Source organism: Lepisosteus oculatus, chromosome 7 (assembly GCF_040954835.1).
Source record: "Lepisosteus oculatus isolate fLepOcu1 chromosome 7, fLepOcu1.hap2, whole genome shotgun sequence".
Classification (NCBI taxonomy): Eukaryota; Metazoa; Chordata; class Actinopteri; order Semionotiformes; family Lepisosteidae; genus Lepisosteus; species Lepisosteus oculatus.
In genome coordinates this window covers 49,773,385-49,793,301 of record NC_090702.1, presented here as the reverse complement: position 1 = coordinate 49,793,301, position 19,917 = coordinate 49,773,385, and the positions used below count along the sequence as shown (strand labels likewise).

The 19,917-nt window shown below is 40.4% G+C and overlaps 1 protein-coding gene across 32 annotated transcripts in view; it reads right to left on the bottom strand.

The window, feature by feature from the left end:
- Window positions 1-3,187: 3,187 nt before the first annotated feature.
- plekha5 (pleckstrin homology domain containing, family A member 5) overlaps window positions 3,188-19,917 on the bottom strand; it is a 171,226-nt gene continuing 154,496 nt past the window's right edge. For 15 of the 32 annotated variants that reach the window (XM_015352067.2, XM_015352073.2, XM_015352074.2 and 12 more), the window contains 12 exons: window positions 19,266-19,367; window positions 15,628-15,739; window positions 15,104-15,147; window positions 13,788-13,976; window positions 13,179-13,299; window positions 12,108-12,223; window positions 11,122-11,331; window positions 9,618-9,773; window positions 8,271-8,404; window positions 7,042-7,184; window positions 5,378-5,462; window positions 3,188-4,263 (listed from right to left, as the gene is read on the bottom strand). In XM_015352067.2, coding sequence (XP_015207553.1) covers window positions 4,242-4,263; window positions 5,378-5,462; window positions 7,042-7,184; window positions 8,271-8,404; window positions 9,618-9,773; window positions 11,122-11,331; window positions 12,108-12,223; window positions 13,179-13,299; window positions 13,788-13,976; window positions 15,104-15,147; window positions 15,628-15,739; window positions 19,266-19,367 — 1,434 coding nt within the window. In that variant the 3' untranslated portion in view covers window positions 3,188-4,241. Of the gene's footprint in view, window positions 4,264-5,357; window positions 5,463-7,041; window positions 7,185-8,270; window positions 8,405-9,617; window positions 9,774-11,121; window positions 11,332-12,107; window positions 12,224-13,178; window positions 13,300-13,787; window positions 13,977-15,103; window positions 15,148-15,627; window positions 15,740-19,265; window positions 19,368-19,917 lie in introns of all 32 variants that reach the window. The other 17 variants (XM_015352075.2, XM_069192687.1, XM_069192681.1 and 14 more) reach the window with 4 other exon arrangements.

The following is a 19,917-nucleotide window of genomic DNA, read 5'->3' as shown; positions in this document are numbered from 1 at the left end:
AGCATTTTAAAAATATTAAATGCAATTCGTGTTAACCTTGCCTCTCTATCTCAATGCCTCTAACAATCCACTCCTCTGCTCCAGTTTCCTTGGCTGTGTCTCTTTAAGCTGAGCTGGGTGTCACATCTGGCTGCCTCCCTTCCCCAGGATGGTCAAAATGACTACTCAAGGTTGCAGGTGTGAAGTTCATCAAGAAAAATGAGGCTCCTTCCAAGATCATGAAAATATTTTTAACCATTACCACAATGGTTTATAACCCCTCTCCCCCCCAAAAAACTAGATGGAACAGAAAAGCTAATTGCATTTACATTTAACAGCTTGCACTGCAAGTGGCGGCATTAAATTAATGTAATGTAACTCCCTGAAATGCAGTTATGTTTTATGACTCCAAATATATTCACTCCATTATACGTTCTCTCTGTGGGAGCTGTTACTCAGATGGTAGTGTTCAGAACAGGTGTGTCTCGGCTTTAGTCCTGCAGAACAGAAAGCTCTCAATATGGCATTTGCTTTTGCATTCTCAGTTGATTAAAACGATAATCTCTCCGTCCGTTTCCTAACAGCTTCATCCAAGCACACACTTGCACCAGGGCCAGTTTCCCAGTAGACAATACGAACCTGCCTCTATGTCTTAGCACTGTATGATGAAACAGGAACACCCCGAAGTAGCCCAGGCAAGCCTGAGGAGAACATAAGAACTCCACACAAATAGCACTCCAGGTCCGGAATTGAACCCAGGTACCCATTGCTGCAAGCACTTACCATTTCTCCAGAGTGACATCTTCTTTAAAACAATAATTCCATTTGCAATTATTTGCATAGTCAATTACTTACAGAGGTATAATAAGTTTTTTTTTTTTCCCTTATTCAACCTATTTTATGACTGAGTACTCTAGTACAGAACAAGACACCACCTACTGTAGACCCTTCCTCTGGATTACTATACGATTGCAGCAGGCGGTTTATATCAAATTCAAGCTCCTAAATTAACAAAGCTGGAGTTCTGACCTGTCTTTATTCACAGGCAGGTTGTTAACAGAAATTCAAAACTGATCCCACCCAAACGTGTTTCCTCTGTCGCTGGAGTTCCATCACAGAACCTGTACACAAGGGAAGTAACTGGCAATACTGCATTTAAGATGGACAGTTTATTTCTAAAAATATGTTTATTTGCCAGCAGGTATATGACCCTGTAGCTCACAACTGGCAACCCACTGAAGCTAAACAGGTGTGAGCCTGGTCAGTACCTGGATGGGAGACCTGACGTTGGTGCTGGAAGTGGTGTTAATGGGACCAGTAGGGGGCGCTCATCCTACAATCTGTGTGGGTCCTAGTGTACCGATATAGTGACGGGGACAATCATGGCCTCCTAATAATCCCCACCTATGAACTGGCTTAAACTCCCTGTTCTCCTCCCCACGGAGAGCTGGTGTGTGGGGATATACACTATATATTTGTATGCAATAAAAATTTAGAAACAAATTCAATACATGATGAACACTTTGATACGCAGTCGGCCTTCTTTGGGACGCAGTGGTAAAATCCAGCGGCCTTAATTTCTTATAACACTGCAGACACAGAGGACTGTCCTGAGGCACTTTTAATCAGCCTTGTCTCTCATGCTCCAATTCAATGCATCTGCTAAAATGTTATTAAATATAAATGAAATAATAAAATTTGTAGTTGAAATGAGTGAAATGTGTGAATATATAATGGTACGCCCCGAATAATGATTTTAAGGGACAGTTGTATAATGACACCAAATATATTCACTGAATAATGTTTTTTTTTTCCTTTTTGAATAAAGGGACAGTTTTCTATTGCCTAAGCTAATACATTCAGTAGATCACTGAAAAAGACAAGAGGGTGAGAGTAGTTTCCCTGTTATCTAACAACACAACCAGAGACAGTTCTGAAAATATCTTGTGCCAGGGAGTAAAAATGATGTATGCTAAAAAACCCACAAACACACTTATGTTAAAAAACAGTTACAAGCAACAATCATCGGTGCCCAAGCTAACCTATCCCTTCTCATGGGCAAGGTTCTTTTTAATGGTGCCTTTATGACTTCCTACATGCATTAAAAAACATGATCCTGTGTGCTTGAAGGACCTATAGGACTATAGGTCAGAGGTCACAGGAAAGGCATTTTTTGCTGGGGCATATAAACGTTCCTCTTTGTGTTCCATAGTAATTTTACATAGTCCTCAGGATAGTAGTGATCACATATTTTAATGTACCTCCTGGTTAGAATCAAACATGAGAGGGAATGTGTCCTACATGTATCACATACTGTTCACATGATTTGAATGTTTGTTGGCAAATCCATTAAGATTGGCCAAACCATACGATCGATCCACTGGTTACGTTGTGCACCAGGTTTCAGTTGTATGCTTACATTGTTTTCGAAGTAAACAAGTTACTGTGGGGCAATTCTGTAAACGTAGGGAAGCCATGCAGTGTGATCACATTTTACGCTCTCTTACAATAAGTTGCCATGAACAGTCTTGATAGATAACATGACGTACCTTATAATTACACTAAGTTTCACTCCTTTTGGCCTCATGGATTCAGGAGAGGTCTTTCAAATATTTCCTTGCTTTTCAAAGACGGCAAACTCCTCATGTAACCAACCACCTTGTTGGGGACATTGCTTCTATCAGATGCTTGACATTTCAGCCACCAGCTGCAACCTCTAAGACACTGCTCACTCATACCAAACATTTTCCAAAAATCTTCATATATTGTCACAATCCAGCAAGGTGGATGAACCATGTGATGTGCTGGTGTAACTTTCACTCTTGATAATTTCCCATTACTGTCAGGCCTTTGCTATCCAGCTAAACATCAGGAGATTTCATCCAGAAATTTAGTTTTCATAGGCACACGAAAATAATAGCAGAAAACAAAAATAATATTCATATTATTATTATAGAGTCCCAGGGTCTCAGTAACACTGTTGCTTTTCCTCTTATAACCTTTTGAACAGTTCACCAGTCATGATTTACATACTCAGACATATTTTTTGTTCCTGTAAAATAATAAGCAACACAAATTTGCTATATTTGTACAATGCTATAGATTTAACAGGAACAGCAAATATTGGATCTGTTGGTCAGGAAGAGTGAAGTACCACATCAATAATTCCCCTGTCAAAGGAAAGGGAACATATTACAAAACAGCAGAGTAAGAACATCAACATTTATTTAACATGATATAAAACAGATGAGATATGAACATTTGCATATTAACTCTAATAAGTAGCATCTTATAGTTACATCAGCTTTGCCCATTGTATGTTATATACACAATGAACTTAATTACATTTTGTACACAAACCGAAGTACTGGATTACAGAGCTTGCTTATTGCTTTTTACATGTGCTATTCTCTTCTAAAAAGCCCAGTACTCCTCCAGCCTGTAAATTGAACCAAACTTCTTAAAACTTCTTTTTTTTCCAAAATAGAAAACAAAATCAAGAAGCAGATTAAGCTGGAACATTCACGTGTGTGTCGGAAACAGTGCGGCAGAAACTGCAGACATCCCGACGTATAAATAAATACAACAATATTAATACAAATTTGTCAATCTGCAGCAGTAAAGTGGCACCTTGTTGTATTATAAATCAATTATATATATATAAAAGAAACCAGATGGTTTGTACACTGAATTACTAAAGGAAATGTTGCATGAGATATGTCAAAAAAGCACTAATGAATTTTAAACACTAAAATAAGTAATAAAATAAACATAGTAACAGTAATAGGAATAATATAAGCAAAAAAGAACTCATGTTCCTGAATCTTAATTAAAAAATATTGGCACCATTCATGAGAGGGAAACTTCAGGAAGTGTCTAGCACTGGAAGAGTGTAACCCGGTGCATCTACAGCTGTACAGCCTTCATTCTCTGGATGAGCTCTCTTTCTCAAGGGCCACTGGCTGTCAGACACCGGTGACAGGCCTGAGACATCACTGAAAGAAAGAATGAACAGCACTCATAATAATAAAATCATAATAATAATAATAATGATGAGAAATATCCTATCATTTCTCAATGCAGGGGTGGCGTCGCGGTTGGAGGCGAGGTGAAAGGAAGCTACGTCCCAGCTGTAACTGAGCTCCCTTGGTCCTTAGGGTGCTGTGTGCTGACGCGTATTGGGACCTCCCTGCACAGCCTGGTGTGGGGGACACGACACGGAGCGTGGAAGTCTTCATTCTGGCACCTTTCATGTGTACGACTTAACAGACGCCAGAGCTTGAGCTGCAGGAAAAAAAACCCAAAACAAAATTAGAAATCTGCCAAAAGCATGGTACACATTTTGTAATCAAAAGGAAAAAAAAAATGTGCTCAAGTAATACTCCACATCTGTTACAGACACAGCCTTATTAGATCATTCTTGTTTATGTGTGGCTCTCTATTTGGACTGAGGTCTAGATTCTTGCATGAGTCATTAATGGCTGCATGTAAGCAGATGCCTAGGAAAAAAAGGGACTGATCTAAAATTGAATAGCTCAACGGTACGCTTGTCTGTGAAACAACTACAAACATCCTAAAACTACATAAACTGATATCTTAATTGGGTCTTTTAAGGGTGGCTGCCACTCTGACTTGGCAACGAAACTGTGCTGCGACAGTAAGTACTCAATTTCTCGTCCTCTTTGTGGCTATGAGGGCAAGCATGAAAAGAAGGCTTTCATCTCAGCTTTTAGCTAAACATTGAGTAAGAACAAAAATCATCTAGTAGTTAAGACTGTATAGCAACACGCACACGTTCACAAGAATTCTCAACATTCATGAATTGATTTGGATTAGTCCACAAAAGGGTCAAGTCTCCAACAAGAACGCAAAAGCTCAGGTATCAGTTCTTAGATGGGGGTTTCAATCTTTTTTTTGTTTTCCCATTCTTCTTTCATATAATTCTAGTGTTAAGATAGGCCTTTCATATTATATGGTGGACTTTAGTTTTGGAACCCCTTGCTGTCAGCAGGTTATGTAATGTTTTTGCGTGAATGGACACAGCAGAACTCAACTCTGTTGTTAACTCTTCCCTTTTGTTTTTTAAAATGGCTTTTTGTTCCATTTTTCAGCTTGAAAAATTTCACAACCATCAATCTCCCTCCATAGAGTCTCATCATCGTTCCCTTGCCTGTCTTACGATGCCAAATACAGACATCCAAAAAATGTCCCATCCCGATGAGCAAGGATCAAAATGCAAATTTCCGATTGGCAAAAACATACATCCAGGATCCATGGTCTGAACATACACGTACAGTCTATAGATTCCCAATAACTTACAAAAAAGGCATGGATTAATAATTCACAGCAGAGGAATGGAGGTTAAGGAAGACTCTTACTGTTGCTCTACTATACACACATGAAGTGGGATCCTTCAGCGAGCTGGGGGGGTGATGGTGAAGATGGAGAGGTTGGGGACTGAGGTGGAGAGGATAGGCTTTTCACTGCAAACAACGGTGCAACACAACAAAACAAGAACAACAACAAAAAAAAAAGACATAAATTGCCAAACCGAAGTAACAGCAAACAAACACAGCAGCGACCACAACTCAAACGACCGCCTCATTTGAACATTACACACAAGCACAGGGTCAGGGGTATTCCCTTTGCTGCTGGAGCCAGGGCAAGAACACTTGCTTCTAGCTGAAATAAGTACAGCTGGAAATGTAGTGCCATACAGGGACAGCAAAAAAGCTCAAATTCATTCCATTCCCACAAACTGCACTAAATACATAATTTCTCCATATAAATTATTCAGCCTGTATATTAAATAATGAATTTCTAAGGAGTCGCTGGCGCACATTAAATCCACACTTTGACCAAGTCTCTGATTACGAATTCCACACAGGTCAGTCGATGGGGACTGTCTGCCGGGGGCTATGGAAAGCTGCCATCAAGCGCTGGGTTTGGACTCTGCCGCTGGTGGGAGGGGTGTAGCTCCGGTTTAGTCTGGGCCTCGGTCACAGGCTTTCGTCTCGCACGGGGTTTCAATTATATTGGCTGCCAGGTCACAGTATGTCTGTCCTGGTTACTGATCCAATGGGTTAAGGTGAGTACATTTCAGTTTCGTATTTTACAACCAGCCCACTGACCAATTTAGACCTGTATTACTTCATATGCAAAAACTACAGCTTCCTGTGACTGTCTACGACCTCAGGAATTGAACCCCCCTCCCCTCCAGAGGAAATGGAGAGGTCTTTTTCCTGAAGGTAACCTTAGGTCTCTATACTGTAGATCACTACTATGATAACTCTTAAACAGGAAAAACTGTGGGGACATTGATTACTTTTGATAAACACTACAAAAGGGAAAGCCGAGACCAGATGGCTGGTTTGGGAAATGTACCATCAGTCTAGTGTTTTCTGCATCCAAAACTGTTGATCTTCGAAAGAAAGACTGGTTGTGCGCCAGCTCTTGTTGTTCACTCAAATGGAGTAACAAGTTCTTCATTTCTGTTGGACAATTATTTCTTTTGGCTCGGGCTGACATTGCTGGAAAAAGCCCATGCCGTTTTGGCTTGCTATGAAAAGGAAATCTTAAGATATTAGCGGTAGAGAAGAGATGAAGGGAAATGGATAAACAAGTTCCAAGTTGAAGGCAATTTTAAATTCACAGAAAGAAGGGGAGATTCAGCTGAAGTAGCTAAGGAATCGTGTTTTGAGAGAAGGATATACACCTACAAATATTTAATATAAAATATTTACAAAGACAAGTAAGCAATGCTCTTTGGTCATTATGTCAATGGTCCCCTTTATAATAACTGATTGCACAATTTCATATGCAGATACGGTGCTGGAGGGTATCTGGTATCTTTACAGGTTGGTTGTTGAAAGCTTGAATATTGTAGCTGTTCGCTACAGTCAGGCACAGGTATGTTTGTCACATGTCCAGATCACCTTACGTGCTATAGTTCTTCATATCAACGGGCTGTTATTTTTTAATAGAAATCTTTAACTGGTAGTGAAGTGCAGGAAGAAATCCGCAGGTATTCTGGCCAGGACTAGATGTGGTTCTCAACGTTACCTGCTACAAGCTTGCTTCGTTTGGAAGCCTCTGCTGCCAGTTCATACGAGATGTTGATCATCTTCTCCTGCTCTTGAACAGTAGTTTCCTCCTCTGTGGTGTCCTCGGTCTTGAGGTTAACCACAGGCACCACATTCTGCATGCTGAAGAAGACAGGTGGGAAAGCTGTGTTAATCAGCAACAGAAAATGTACACTGATGTAATCTTGCCATGGTAAGATTTTTCTTTTTAACTATGTCCCTACTGCGTGGGAACACTTCCACAGCAAAATTAACTGACTGAACCTTAATTAAGAAACTAGAGACAATTTGTAACTTAACCTAAACTAGTATCTCTCTGTCTATGAATTAAAATATTAAGAACCTAAACTCTCATTATTGTATGCTTGGAGACAGTGGCAATTCAGTTTGAACCTGCATGTGCTGAAGCATTAATGTTTCAAAAACAAACCAGAAACTCAAAAAGACTGAAAACGCATGACACCGTTGGGCAGCAAAAGTTACTTCTAAGGGGTTCAGATTGAAAAGCTGGAGTGTGTTGGAACACCTTTAAGTTTCAAAAATGTTTAATTTATCAGCACATTTAGACGTGGACAACAAACTACTGCCCCGCCAAATGTCTATGAGATAATTAAATGATTAATTACATTTACGTTTTACTGTTCATCGCAAATGAACCCAAAATGCATTAGCTACAGAAGAAGACCCTCTTCATCCATCGCTGAAGTGCTGTCCCACCTGAGTGAGCACAGCAGCCAAACTGCCCAGGAGGCACTATACACAGCAGATCAGGTGGAGAAGGAAGAAACTGATTCACCAGCTCAATGAAACGGGACGTGTAGGCTGGCCAGATTGTGCAAACACAGACTAGAATACAAGACACCAAGGTTAACACCCCAACTCTTACAAACAGTGCTATGGGATCTTTAATGATCAAGTAGTCACGATCTTATTTTAAATTCCATGGAACTCCTGTAACTCCTGTAGCACAGTGTCTTCATTCACTTTACCAGTGCACTGGTTTGGAACTAAGTGGGTTGGACCACCAACACCCCCTACTGCAGAAACCCAGTTTTCCTTAGAGGTCTCCCATTCCAGTACTGACCATGCCCAGGCTGGCTTGACTTCTGAGAACAGGGTGCAAAATGGCAGCAGCCCATCATAAGTTTACATGGAAAGGTAATTCTGTTTTTCTTCTCCCGACATACTCTCGTGTGCTGGCTTCTTTACCTGTTTTTGGCAATGATCGCTTTGATTCTGTCCACTTTCTTCTGTTTGTCTGCCTCCTGTTCCGGGCTCAGAGCCTCCTCGGGGTCTGACTCCACGTACCTCTCTGGGATCAGGACCTTTTCTGGTTTAGACAGCTGCAATGTAACAAAATGCATGTTGCATGAATTGTAGAGCATAAGAAAGCTTACAAAATGATGAGGTCATTTGCCCCATCTAGCTGTGTTTAGTACTGCTGTAGGTGAAATTACAAAAAAAAAGCTTGCATTTATATTGCCACCTTTCGCCGCAATACCAAAGTACCTTCAGAATACCAAAGTATTTTTCCATACAGGAGGCAGCTCATTTCATCTACCACTGAAGTATAGTCCCAGCAAGTGATATCCAGCGGCCATTACGCACCAGCAGCACTCCTACAGAGCCAATCAGGCTCAAGTGAGAAAGTCCCATACATACTGACTCATATTAGAACAAAAATAAGAGCAAGACTCTCACCAATGTAACATTTCAGCTATTACTGAAGCTGGGAGTATGATGGATTTTTATTAGATAATCTCATGTACAGTACACCTTGGTTTTCTTGGTTTAAACGTTGAATCAGGGACCCTGCATTAATATTTTGTGCTTTACTCCCAACTAAAATGGTCTCCAAAAGCTTTTCTGCCATTTTCTTCAGGATTTTGTTGCTCTTAAGCTGTTAAATGAAAATGTTCTCCTGCAAGCAAGCTCAGAAGGTGAGAGGGTGATGAATATGCAGCGTACACAGCGCTGCTTACTAAATAAGGCCATTAGCAGAAATGATGGGTGTTTGGTTTGATAGGAAGAGCTGTCTATTCAGGCAGAATAATTTTCAGAACATTTAATCACTACATAAAAGCTGTGGTGTCATGGATGATGAGCAGGTAATAAATGGGAGCTACAAAACTTATTGCCACAGCAACATTGTAATCCTGATTTCTGATGTGGACCACCAAAGACAACAGGGACTCCTCACCCTGGGTTTCATTACAGACATTAAAGACAAACCCTTTTTCCCCCCCACTTTCCCATCTCTAGTTATGTTAGTTAGTTCTGTTAATAAACTGCAGTGATTTGTCTTCTGGAACTTAAAAACCTATGGGCATTTTGAATGCAGACCTCACGAGGAAGGGGTGTAGTTTTAGTAATGCTCTGATCTTCCGTCAAGCCTCTGAAATCTCTGCGTTAGCCAAGAGAGTTCTGAATGTCGTCAATCAGTCAACGTCTAAACATGAAAAGCAGCCACCAATTTTCTTAACTTGAGCAAAACGAATCTTCTCCTGACAGCGGAGCATAACTGGCTTTTCTTGAGGAGCAAGGATAGTCTTTCACCTCTTTGTCAACATTGTACCGCTCAGACTCCACCGCCTCCTTGAGCCGCGCAATTTCCTCCGCAGGAGTTTCTTGGTCCTTGTCCAAATCCTGGTCTCGAAGGGAGGCCTCTATTTCTTTGATGTCACTAGAGACAACATCATCCCTTTTACGGACCTAAAAAGAAAATTTTCACTGCTTATTCATTTAGAGTGTGGCAACTGGCAAGAGCAACAAGCTACCAAAAACAGGATCTTGCAGAGAAAACAGCAGTTTTCGCACAGTAAGAAGAGCACAACATTGTAGTACTCAAACTAGTCAAACCATGTTTCCTCTGAACTTTAACGAAAGTGCAGTCAGTTCTTGGCATCTTCAAGACAACTGTTCGTTCTGGTTTTCCCGCAGCCTGTTTCATTGATTTCATCTACTATGAAATTTGCTATGTAAATGTGTCAGATTTCTCTAGGGGTAAGGCATTTACACAACATCTTGTTTAATGGTGACCTTGCTAACACAACTGGCCATGAATGTTAAATATTCAAAGTAATTTGAACTGTGCTGTACACAGGACACAAAAATATCCTATAAGGAAGTGTCTTTAAAATGGACAAGAGTTGCTTCTTTACCCAAAGGATTGTAGGAGTACTGAAACAATTGCCACATAGCTTTTATTATGGCCTACGTCAAAGTAAGCTTGTGAAGTGTTTTGAAATTATTCTCAATTAAGCTCTGAGAAAATCAACTGACTGATCCATTGTTATGCGATACATAACACAAAGCAATGAAACAGCAGGAGAACACAGACCACATTAAATACTCCTCCAAAAATGATTAGTTAGAAATTTTTGACTAAAAGGGGCTGTGGATAATGAAACTCTTGAAATGGGTAAGCTTCATTGTGCTGTTTGGAATACTGCTCTATGGCATCAATACCACAGGGAAAGATAATGTAATCTGCATTATGCACCAGCATTACTAATGTAATGTGACTAGACAATGCCTTCAAATTGCAAATCTCTATTTTCAGTTTTACAGGGTGTATTCCCCAAAGAGCAGTGTTACAACAAGCAGATTTACAGAAAGGACTAACCCTGTAATCACCTGAAATTTCTGAAGTGTGACGAAGATTTTGAAAGAAGATTTTTGAAAAAGAAATACTTATCTGCCTTTGTGCATTCACAATTTGAATAAACTATATTGAAGGAACTGAAATTTTTTTTGCTCTTTCTTTTGCAAGCGATCAGAGTCCATTCACAGTTGGCAACATCTCAAACAATATTCTTAAACCCAGGGGACAGCTGTGCAGTTCACAACTGTAACAAATCTGCTCAGGTCAATAAGCTATAAAAACAAAACCTGAACATAACCTGCACAATCAGAGGCAGAGCAAGAGACTCCGTGAAGCTGGGAGAGAGCAGAGCGGATATTTTGAAGCGTAGATCGCCTGCATTTTAAATATTGAAAGTGACACAGGCTGTAAAACCATGAGTGAACAGGCTCCTCACAGCCGTGCCTGCAGTTGTACCTGCAGGGACTTGAAGGGGTTTTCTTTGGAGAAGGAAGGACTTCTGGAGGGGGAGTTTTCTTGGCTCCCAATGATGCTCAGGCCTCTCTTCTTCTCTCGCAGCGCGGCCTGCTGGTGCCGCCTGATCCTCTCCAGCTGCTCCTCCACACTCATGCGTGGCCGCGAGGTCTCCACCAGGCACAGCTGCTCCACCGCACTCCTGGGGCGGTCCTGCAGGGCACCCAGCAGTCGGTCAGAGCTCGCGCTCCAACGCTCACATCACCAAGGACAAGAGTTTACAGCAAGGCAGCGCTGCAGACAGCACGGAGAGGGCCAGGCACAGCAGGGGCCGAAACAGGCACAGACCAGGCTTCACAAAGGTTAAAGAGAGCACCTTCACCATAATCATCGTAAACATTTATATAGCGCTTTTGTGGACACTCCACTCAAAACACTTACAGGTAATGGGGATCCTCTCCACCACCAAAAATGTGTGCCAGTACACTCACCACACATCAGCTGGGAATTATTAGGAGGCCTGGTAAAGGCCATGGGGAAAACTAGCCTGGATTTTTCGAGAAATGCCCTGGGATTTTAATGACCACAGAGAGTTAGGATTTTGGTTTTATGTCTCATCCAAAGGATGGCGCTTTTTAACAGTATAGTGTCCCCATCACTATACTAACTAGGGTATTAGGACCCACACAGACTGCAGGGTGAGCGCCCTACTGGCCCCACTAACACCTCTTTCAGCAGCAACCATAGTTTTCACTGGGAGGTCTCTTATCCAGGTACTGGCCAGGCTCACACCTGCTGAGCTTCAGTGAGTTGTCAGTTGTGAGTTGCAAAGTGATATGGCTGCTGGCCTTAGAAGTGGGAAACATGCAGATGCAAAAACATCACAGTACTACTGTGGAAAGGGACATTAACATACAGAAGCTCCCAAATGACTGGCATTCAAGTTACTGTCAGAAACAGAGCCACTACGTATGAATTAAGACACTTACCATTCTAGAATCTAACTTCTTGCTTTTCCTTAAGGTGACATAGGAAGCTATTGTAGATGACTCTGGCATGGGTGACTTTGTCCTAGGAGGCACAATTCCAACAGGGTAGGAAATACCTAACAGACATGGGAAAGAGTATAGCAGAAATTTCGACAAAAAGAACAGAAAATGCAGAAATCATGTACCCCTCTCTACGCAGCTTCTGGCTAACATTACATCAACCCTACAGTTGCACACTAATGGGACAGGACTGCCTTAGGTGCTTTCAGGAGGATTTAGAAGTAAATACGTTTTTCTGTAGTTTCAGTGTTTTTTAATATCCCTATGGCATTTTAAATAGGAACAAATTTCAATTAACACATTTATTTCCAAGATAATAGTGCATGTGTCTAAGGGAGATTAGTGTAAATAATTGAAAATAGAATGACTAGAAGGTGGGCCACACTGTATCATGCCAGCATAAGAAAACTGAGGAAGTGGAACTGAGCCCTTGCTAACTGAGTTGTTCGTTATTCAAAGGGGAATGACCTATGTGCCAATTGATCTGTAAAGTGTTGTTAACACCAGAAAACATCACAATACCTGTGCACTCATGTACAGTAACCAATCTTTCATCAAAGGCTTTGGTATGTGCAGAATTCTGCATTTCGTGTGCTGTGTAAAACTGCTCTGCCTCAGTGTGCAACTCCTGTTCTTTGTAGATTGCACTGAATTTCAGAGTGAGCTTTAATATTCTTAAACCTAAACACAGACTTGAAACATCTAGCTCCATGTTACCTTTATGACTTCTTGCATGAGTGTCGCCCAGCAGTTTACCTTTAGATGTGCTGATTTACTCAAACCAAACACCAGGCTCCATACAATGAGAGACAGGAACTGCCTGTATGCAGCTCCACAATTGTGGAGCCTTTTCATATTTTTTCAATATACCCTCTAATGCCTATCTGTCTACCGTTATTTAAATTCTGCTTCATCTACCATTGTATAGCATTTTAGTCTCTTCATACACACTTATAAATTAAATTGACTGAATGATTAAGTGGCACTATCTTAGAGACTATGATAACCTGCCTTTAGCGCTGGATGACTCTTTCTCTGTAGACTGCTCCAATTTCTCATCTCCATTGGACTCATCAACTTCTGCCACCGTTGTTAACTCAGGTTCACTCTTGTACAACCTATAGTCAGGGCCCTGCAAGGGGATCAGATTTTGTTAAGAAAGACACACTACCCTTTTCTAATCACTTCTGAAATAAGGTTAAAAATAATAGGAAATCGATTGACACACTGTGCTGTTAAGTTCAAGAGCCTGGTTAAACTGCAGTTGCAGATTTAAACATTTTTAACACCTCAGAACATGTTCTCCAAACACAACAAAGCCTGAACCTCTTTATGAGGATCTTGGTGAAACAAGTGTGTCAAGCGACTTCCGCATGCTTCGGTGAGCCGTTCATGGGATACAGCACATGGAAATAAGTAACAAAAAAAACGTAAAACTCAAATTTGAAGGGGGCGGAGTATGGAACCACAACAATGCAAAATGCACAAATTAAAAAAAAAAACACAAACAAACAAACATGAGCCCAACAACTTCAGTCACCCGGCATGAGAATGAAATGTCAGAAAGCACACTGTTGCGCAGGAGTTAGGGGATGCACGGTGGCAGTGATAACCTCTTACAGTGTGCGCGCCGTTTCTCTGACAGCCCTGCGCGTGGTGCATCTTCCTGTCCTCTGGCCGGTGGACTACTCCCCTGACTGCGTGCAGCTGAAGGCTGCTGTTAGTGGGCAGAGGGGGGACTATAGGAGGCCGTTCGGTGAAATCATAGGACTGAGGAAGGGGAGGCCGAGGAGGCACAGAGTCCTCTTCCTACAGATTATAGAGAGGTCAGCACAAGAGCGTCCACCTGCACCAGCTGAAGCAAGCAATTCTGCAGGAGGTGTAACTGGGAAAACTGCCCAAGTCGTAAAAATGTACACCCGTCTTTCTGTATTAATCATTAATTGGATGTAGCACATTGAAGGAGACTTCCCTTCTGCATTTCGGAAAGGCAAAGGTTAAAACAATGTCAGGAGTTATTCTTGAAGTGAAAAAATACAGGGCATTTCTTTCCATCATGTCAACCTGCTGATATGATTGATCTTTTGAAGTATTTACAACATAGTTGGGAATTTATGTATTTTCACATATCCAAACAGAAATAGTTCAGTGTATTCACATATACTGGATATACACCTGATATATACAGTACCCTCCAAAAGTAAAAAGAGATAAAGGCACGACTATCATTCTTGCTTTACAGTTGTACAATTTGTAATTATAATCATGAGATCAATATGAATGATAAGTAAATACACATTTTATTTTGGGGTAGTTACATGTGTACTGTATATTTAATCATACTAGATCAAAAACACTGTATTCATTACAGTGCCTCATCCGCCTAAAAAGACAAGAAGGAAATCTTGCATACACAATTAAAATATTGATCAGAGTATGCCATGTCTTGTAATAGAACCAGTACAGATCAATACTGGAATTCATAGCAGCACAGATCCTAATTAGGTATCATAGACGTTTATGTGCACATTTTACCAGTACTATTGAAAGGTGACATCTGCGCTGGTACAAGCTAAGGTACAATAAACTACTACTTTTTTAGAAATTTAAGATTAAAATCTGCACATTCTGATGGACTGAATAATGGGGCTCTTCATGCACACAGACCATAATCAAATACTTTTCACCTTATGTAGATGGATTTCCTTCCTTATCAACAATGTTTGTCTTTGGTAGTACGATTCACCACTACATATTAGAACTGTCAGTTTTGCTGAAAAGCCTTACTGTTAAAATTGGAACGGTCACCTAAATCACAGAGGGGAATCCGTATTATTACACTTGGCGATTATAACATAGTATTATTTGCACCACAGAATGTGGATCCTTAAAGAAAGGACACATAGCCCTTGAGGTCTGATTGAAACGTTACTCACCTCACTTTTATATTTATTTGAAATTGGTTTGGATCCCAGAAAACCTAAAGAAACAGAAACGGACAATGTTGCTTTACTATGCAGAAATTCTGTAATCGCTTCTTTCCAACTATACTTATTGTGATAGGACAGCGGGTTCATACAATATGGCAGCTTCTGGCTGAACGACACTCCCCATTGACATTATGAGTTAGTCATCGACATTATGGGTTGGGTTACGGGAGACCTCAGTGGCTCAGTGAGGGCGTCAGGTCATTCCTTACAGCTTTCTAGAGCGTGTAGTTCAGACAAGAACTGCCATCTTCCCCTGCTCTACAAAATGTAATGGACTTGAGAGAGAAATACACCTAAATTAATACGCACTTTAGCGGGGCACACTGTATAATCCATATATACTATGGCAGAAAATACTACTGCAAAATTAAATTTGTGTCAAAGCAGGATGCTGTGCTAAAAATACAGTAAATCACTATCGTTACTACTTATGCTCTAGCTTTGTTTTATTCAGTGCAAAAGCAACTAACCTGCATCTCCAGTGCTTCTCTGGGGTTTGTTTTTACTCAGCGCCTCCATCACATCTTGTATTCTCCACAGCTCCTTCTGTATCTGAGCATGCTGCTGACTGGAGACCTCAGACTGTGCAAGCAAACAAAGCCGTGTCATCACCTACTTGGTCTGAAAAAGTGTGATTTATTAAACCCTTTGTCCTGACTGTGTGCCACAGAATGACTCTTGTTATCAGACATATCAGAAATATACAGATGCTACTCAACACCATTTTAGGAACACAGTCCTGACAAGATCAAAAATAAAAAAAATGTCCCCTTTGAAAACAAATGTAACCTATGACATTCTGAAAAATGATGAGCAAAAAGCAATCTTCAGGACAATTATTGCATTTTGGAGCAATTTGCTTGATGAAGAATGCTTATTTTCTCTGGGTACTTGAATTACTCTGCTTTTCACTGAGAGAGTAACCAACAGCAATTTCTTAGTCATGATTATTAATTTATTTGGCTGATGCTTTTATCCAGAGTGACTTATTTCTGTACCCATTTATATACAACAGCACTTTATCGGAGCAATTTAAACGTGTACAAGTGTAGAGCAGTCAACCTTCTCGTTACAAGTCCAGAGTCCTAGCCACACCACTCCACGCTGCTGCAAATACATGAAGTGGACGAAAAAAAGTGCGAACACCTGGGTAACTGAAGGACACCAAGGATACTGAAAGCAAGGGCTTCTACACTGGTGTGGCTCATGCGATCATTAGGCAAATACCACCCCTGTATTCTTATGCATATAAAACCTGGACAGGCCTGGTTGCTTCTTAGTATGGCTGCAAGAGGAGACCTTAGGGACTTTAAAAGAAGGGTTCGTGGCACCTTTGATTTATTTGAATTAATGATGAAGAAAGATCAACTTGCTGAGGTTTCACGGTGTCTAAGGTGATGTCAGCATGCCACTCGGAAGGAATGGCATCATCAGCAAAAGGCAGCAGTGGGCAGAATTGCAAATGCCATAAACTGCAGATCAATTGACTACAGATTTCCACCTGGTGTGTGTTTCATTAAAACACTCCACTGAAAATGCCATAGAATACCATGGTGAAGTTACAGTGCACAAACTTCTCATTACATCTAGCAGTGAATGCAAAGGCGATGGACTATTGTGCAGTGGAGAAATGTAAAATGTTTAGGTGATTCATCCTTTCACTACTTTCTTTAATTTGGGGCACTTTCTGCTGGCGTGATGTGGATGCCCTCATTCCCTTAGAAGGCAAGGTCACTTAACGGCACTGAGTGATCATCTTCACCCCATGATGCAGCATTTCTTTCCTGCCTGGAAGGATATATTCCAGGATGCCGATGACCCCATCCACTGAGCACCAATGGTCTGATCGGCATGAAACTGATCCAAACATCATGTCATCTACTCAGTGACCAGATCTGAACCCAGATAAGGGGTTATGGGATTTCCTGGAAGGACGCCTGGATGGAGACAGGCTCCATCAAACTGGCATAAGCTGAGTTTCTTGGACAAGAATGGTGTCACATCCCTCCTGTAGGATTCCAGATGCTGGTAGACTTTGGAATGATTGGTAGACTATAGGCTATGGAATGATTGGTAGGCTATAGACTGTGGAATGGAACAGAGTCCATACTGGCTGTATGTGGTGGCCCTGTGCCCTATTAGGTAATTTTAAAGTACATTGGTGTTTCCATTTTTGTCCACTGCCTGTGTATTTAACACCGTGGACACATCTGTGTATTCAACACAGATGGCACTTTGATGCCAAAAAAACACTTTGAAAGCACTGGAGATTCATGTATCTATTGTGATGAAAATCTATGACTACTGATCCTAAGGAGGTGCATCACATAACAATAACTGGACAGATATCAAATCCCAATGTTATGGACAGACAGTGCTGAATATGTGGCATTAGCAAGGAACCCGTGTTTGTGCACTGTGTCAGCTGGCTTATTCATCTCATGATACAAGCTGTCACGTAAGGAATAGGCTGACATTCACATTGCTGTCAAAGCAATGTCAAAAACAATGAACACTCTTGTAGAAAAATCAATCTTTTACATTCTTCTATTTTATCATCAAAACTACAGTAGTGCCAGCTGAAGAGTGATGTGAAGACTGTTTTAGTTAGTGAAGTAAAATGTACAGAAACCCTTTGCTGCATAAACCCTGTGTACATACCCTGCAGGGATTTTGTCATTATTCAGAATGAACATTAAGATACGTAAACTAAACAAAGGATAAGAAGGTACTACACGATACTTATGTTTTATCAAGTTCTACCTTTTTCCTAAGGTGAAGTTTATGTAACTAACTTTTCTGTTCTGCTAACGAACACAGTCTTTATAAATCTGAAAGTGTAACTGACTTTGCAGTTGTCGTTAAAGGTACCCTTCATTAATTCATTCAACACTTTCAACTCTAGACATTTTTCAAGTAGAACCCCCAAGGCAGGAGAGATAATTACCAGATTCTTATTAATAACAGGTATTTCTTTTGAAGGACACAGAGTGCTACAGTAGTTATGCAATGCGAGACTTTACCAAGGATATAATGAATCTTAGCCAGGTCTAAAAACATCCAGGAGAAATACCTGGACTTTCTTGAAGAACATGAAGGAAAACTTTTTTGTCCAGATCTCATTATGGCTTGCCTTTTCATCATTCCATCAATCACCTGAAAGTCTGTTCTTGTTTTAATGCATGTAAACCATTTATACAGGCTCTGCAAGGCACCACTTAACATGCTACTGGAGCAGAGATGTCAAGAGAATACATATACTGTATGGTGCACTGCCAGTTATGAGTTAGGAAAATGCCTTGGTCTGTATGGTTGAATCTTTGTTTGCGATGCACTGTATGACAGAGGGACCTTACAGAGACAGGTGTATTTACTCTGTAATCAGGTGAAGCACTATTATTTCACACAGACGGTGGCCTTCAATTAATAGTGCAGCTTGATAAGATGAACTAGTGCACTTCAATTAATTTAGGTTTGCCACAGAAAAGGGTTTGAATGCTTATGCCATCATGACTTTCATTTTTCTTTCATATTAACAAGTTAACCAATCTGTGCAGAAGATCTGAATATTTATGCAAAGCACAGTAAATCATGGTATACCATCCATTTAATAATAACGGAAGGAAAGAAAAAAAGAGAGAAAAACAAGATTCAAAGAAACATCTCTGAAGAGACAAAAAATGTAATCATGTGACTGTGCACATAATGAAAAAGCAAGACGAAGACAAGAACAATCAGTATGAGTTCTGATAATTCAAGATCAGAATGTTTTTGCCGATCCCTATGTCTGTTCTATTCTACAGTTTATTTGTTTTCTGTGGTACACTGACATGTGACTGTTCCTGTGCTCCACGATATCACCAGGTTTGAAAAAAAAACATTTAATGAAAAAAGCCCTGCTGGTTAATAGCAATTTACAAATGCTTTTATATTTCTGTAAATGAAATTAACCAGCCACTATTTCAAACAAACAAACGTCATACTTCAATTTTTTTTAACAATTCATTTTTTATGTAGTGGGGAGAACCTAAAAAATCTGAAAACATAAATGCAAGTGTCTTAATACTAATGTACTGTGTTTTTGCAACTGTAAAAATAAAGTTCATACCTGAGGATTCCCAAGAGCCTCCAGCTGCTCATGAAGATTGTTCTTGGCCATAGTGACTTCAGACTCTAACCTGTCATACTCCCTCCAAGACCTTTCCAGTTCCTAAGAAGATTAAGAAAGTTTGCTATAAAACTATACAGAACTGTAGTCTCAAGATTCCTACTTAATCTTGATGATGTATCTCGGCAGACTTCTTTATTGTAAATTTACAATACACTAAACATGCTTACACATTTACTCTGAGACGTTAAAGATACAACTAATGAGAATCAGAATGGAGAGCATTTGCTCCATTTTTTGCATTTATGGTGCTTTGCCATTTTAGAAGAGAAATGGATGATTATTATTTTAGGCTGGAGATGAAAAATACAACAAGGCTCACCGACACTACCTTGGAAATTTAGGTTTTCCAAAGACTCTGGGCTACAGTGATTAAACATTTATAACCAAAGTATGTTTACACCTGTTATCTCTAATAATAAAACAGGAATTGCAAAGTGACTCATAAATATTTTACAATGATAATTTAGGAGTCCCTGAAGGCAGTTCCACTGTTTCTTTGTGATGTTGTTATAACAGAACTTTTACTCTTCACGTTGGGACGGCAGAAAGGGCTTTGTGAACGTGCCCCCCCGCGCGTCTACAGGCGATG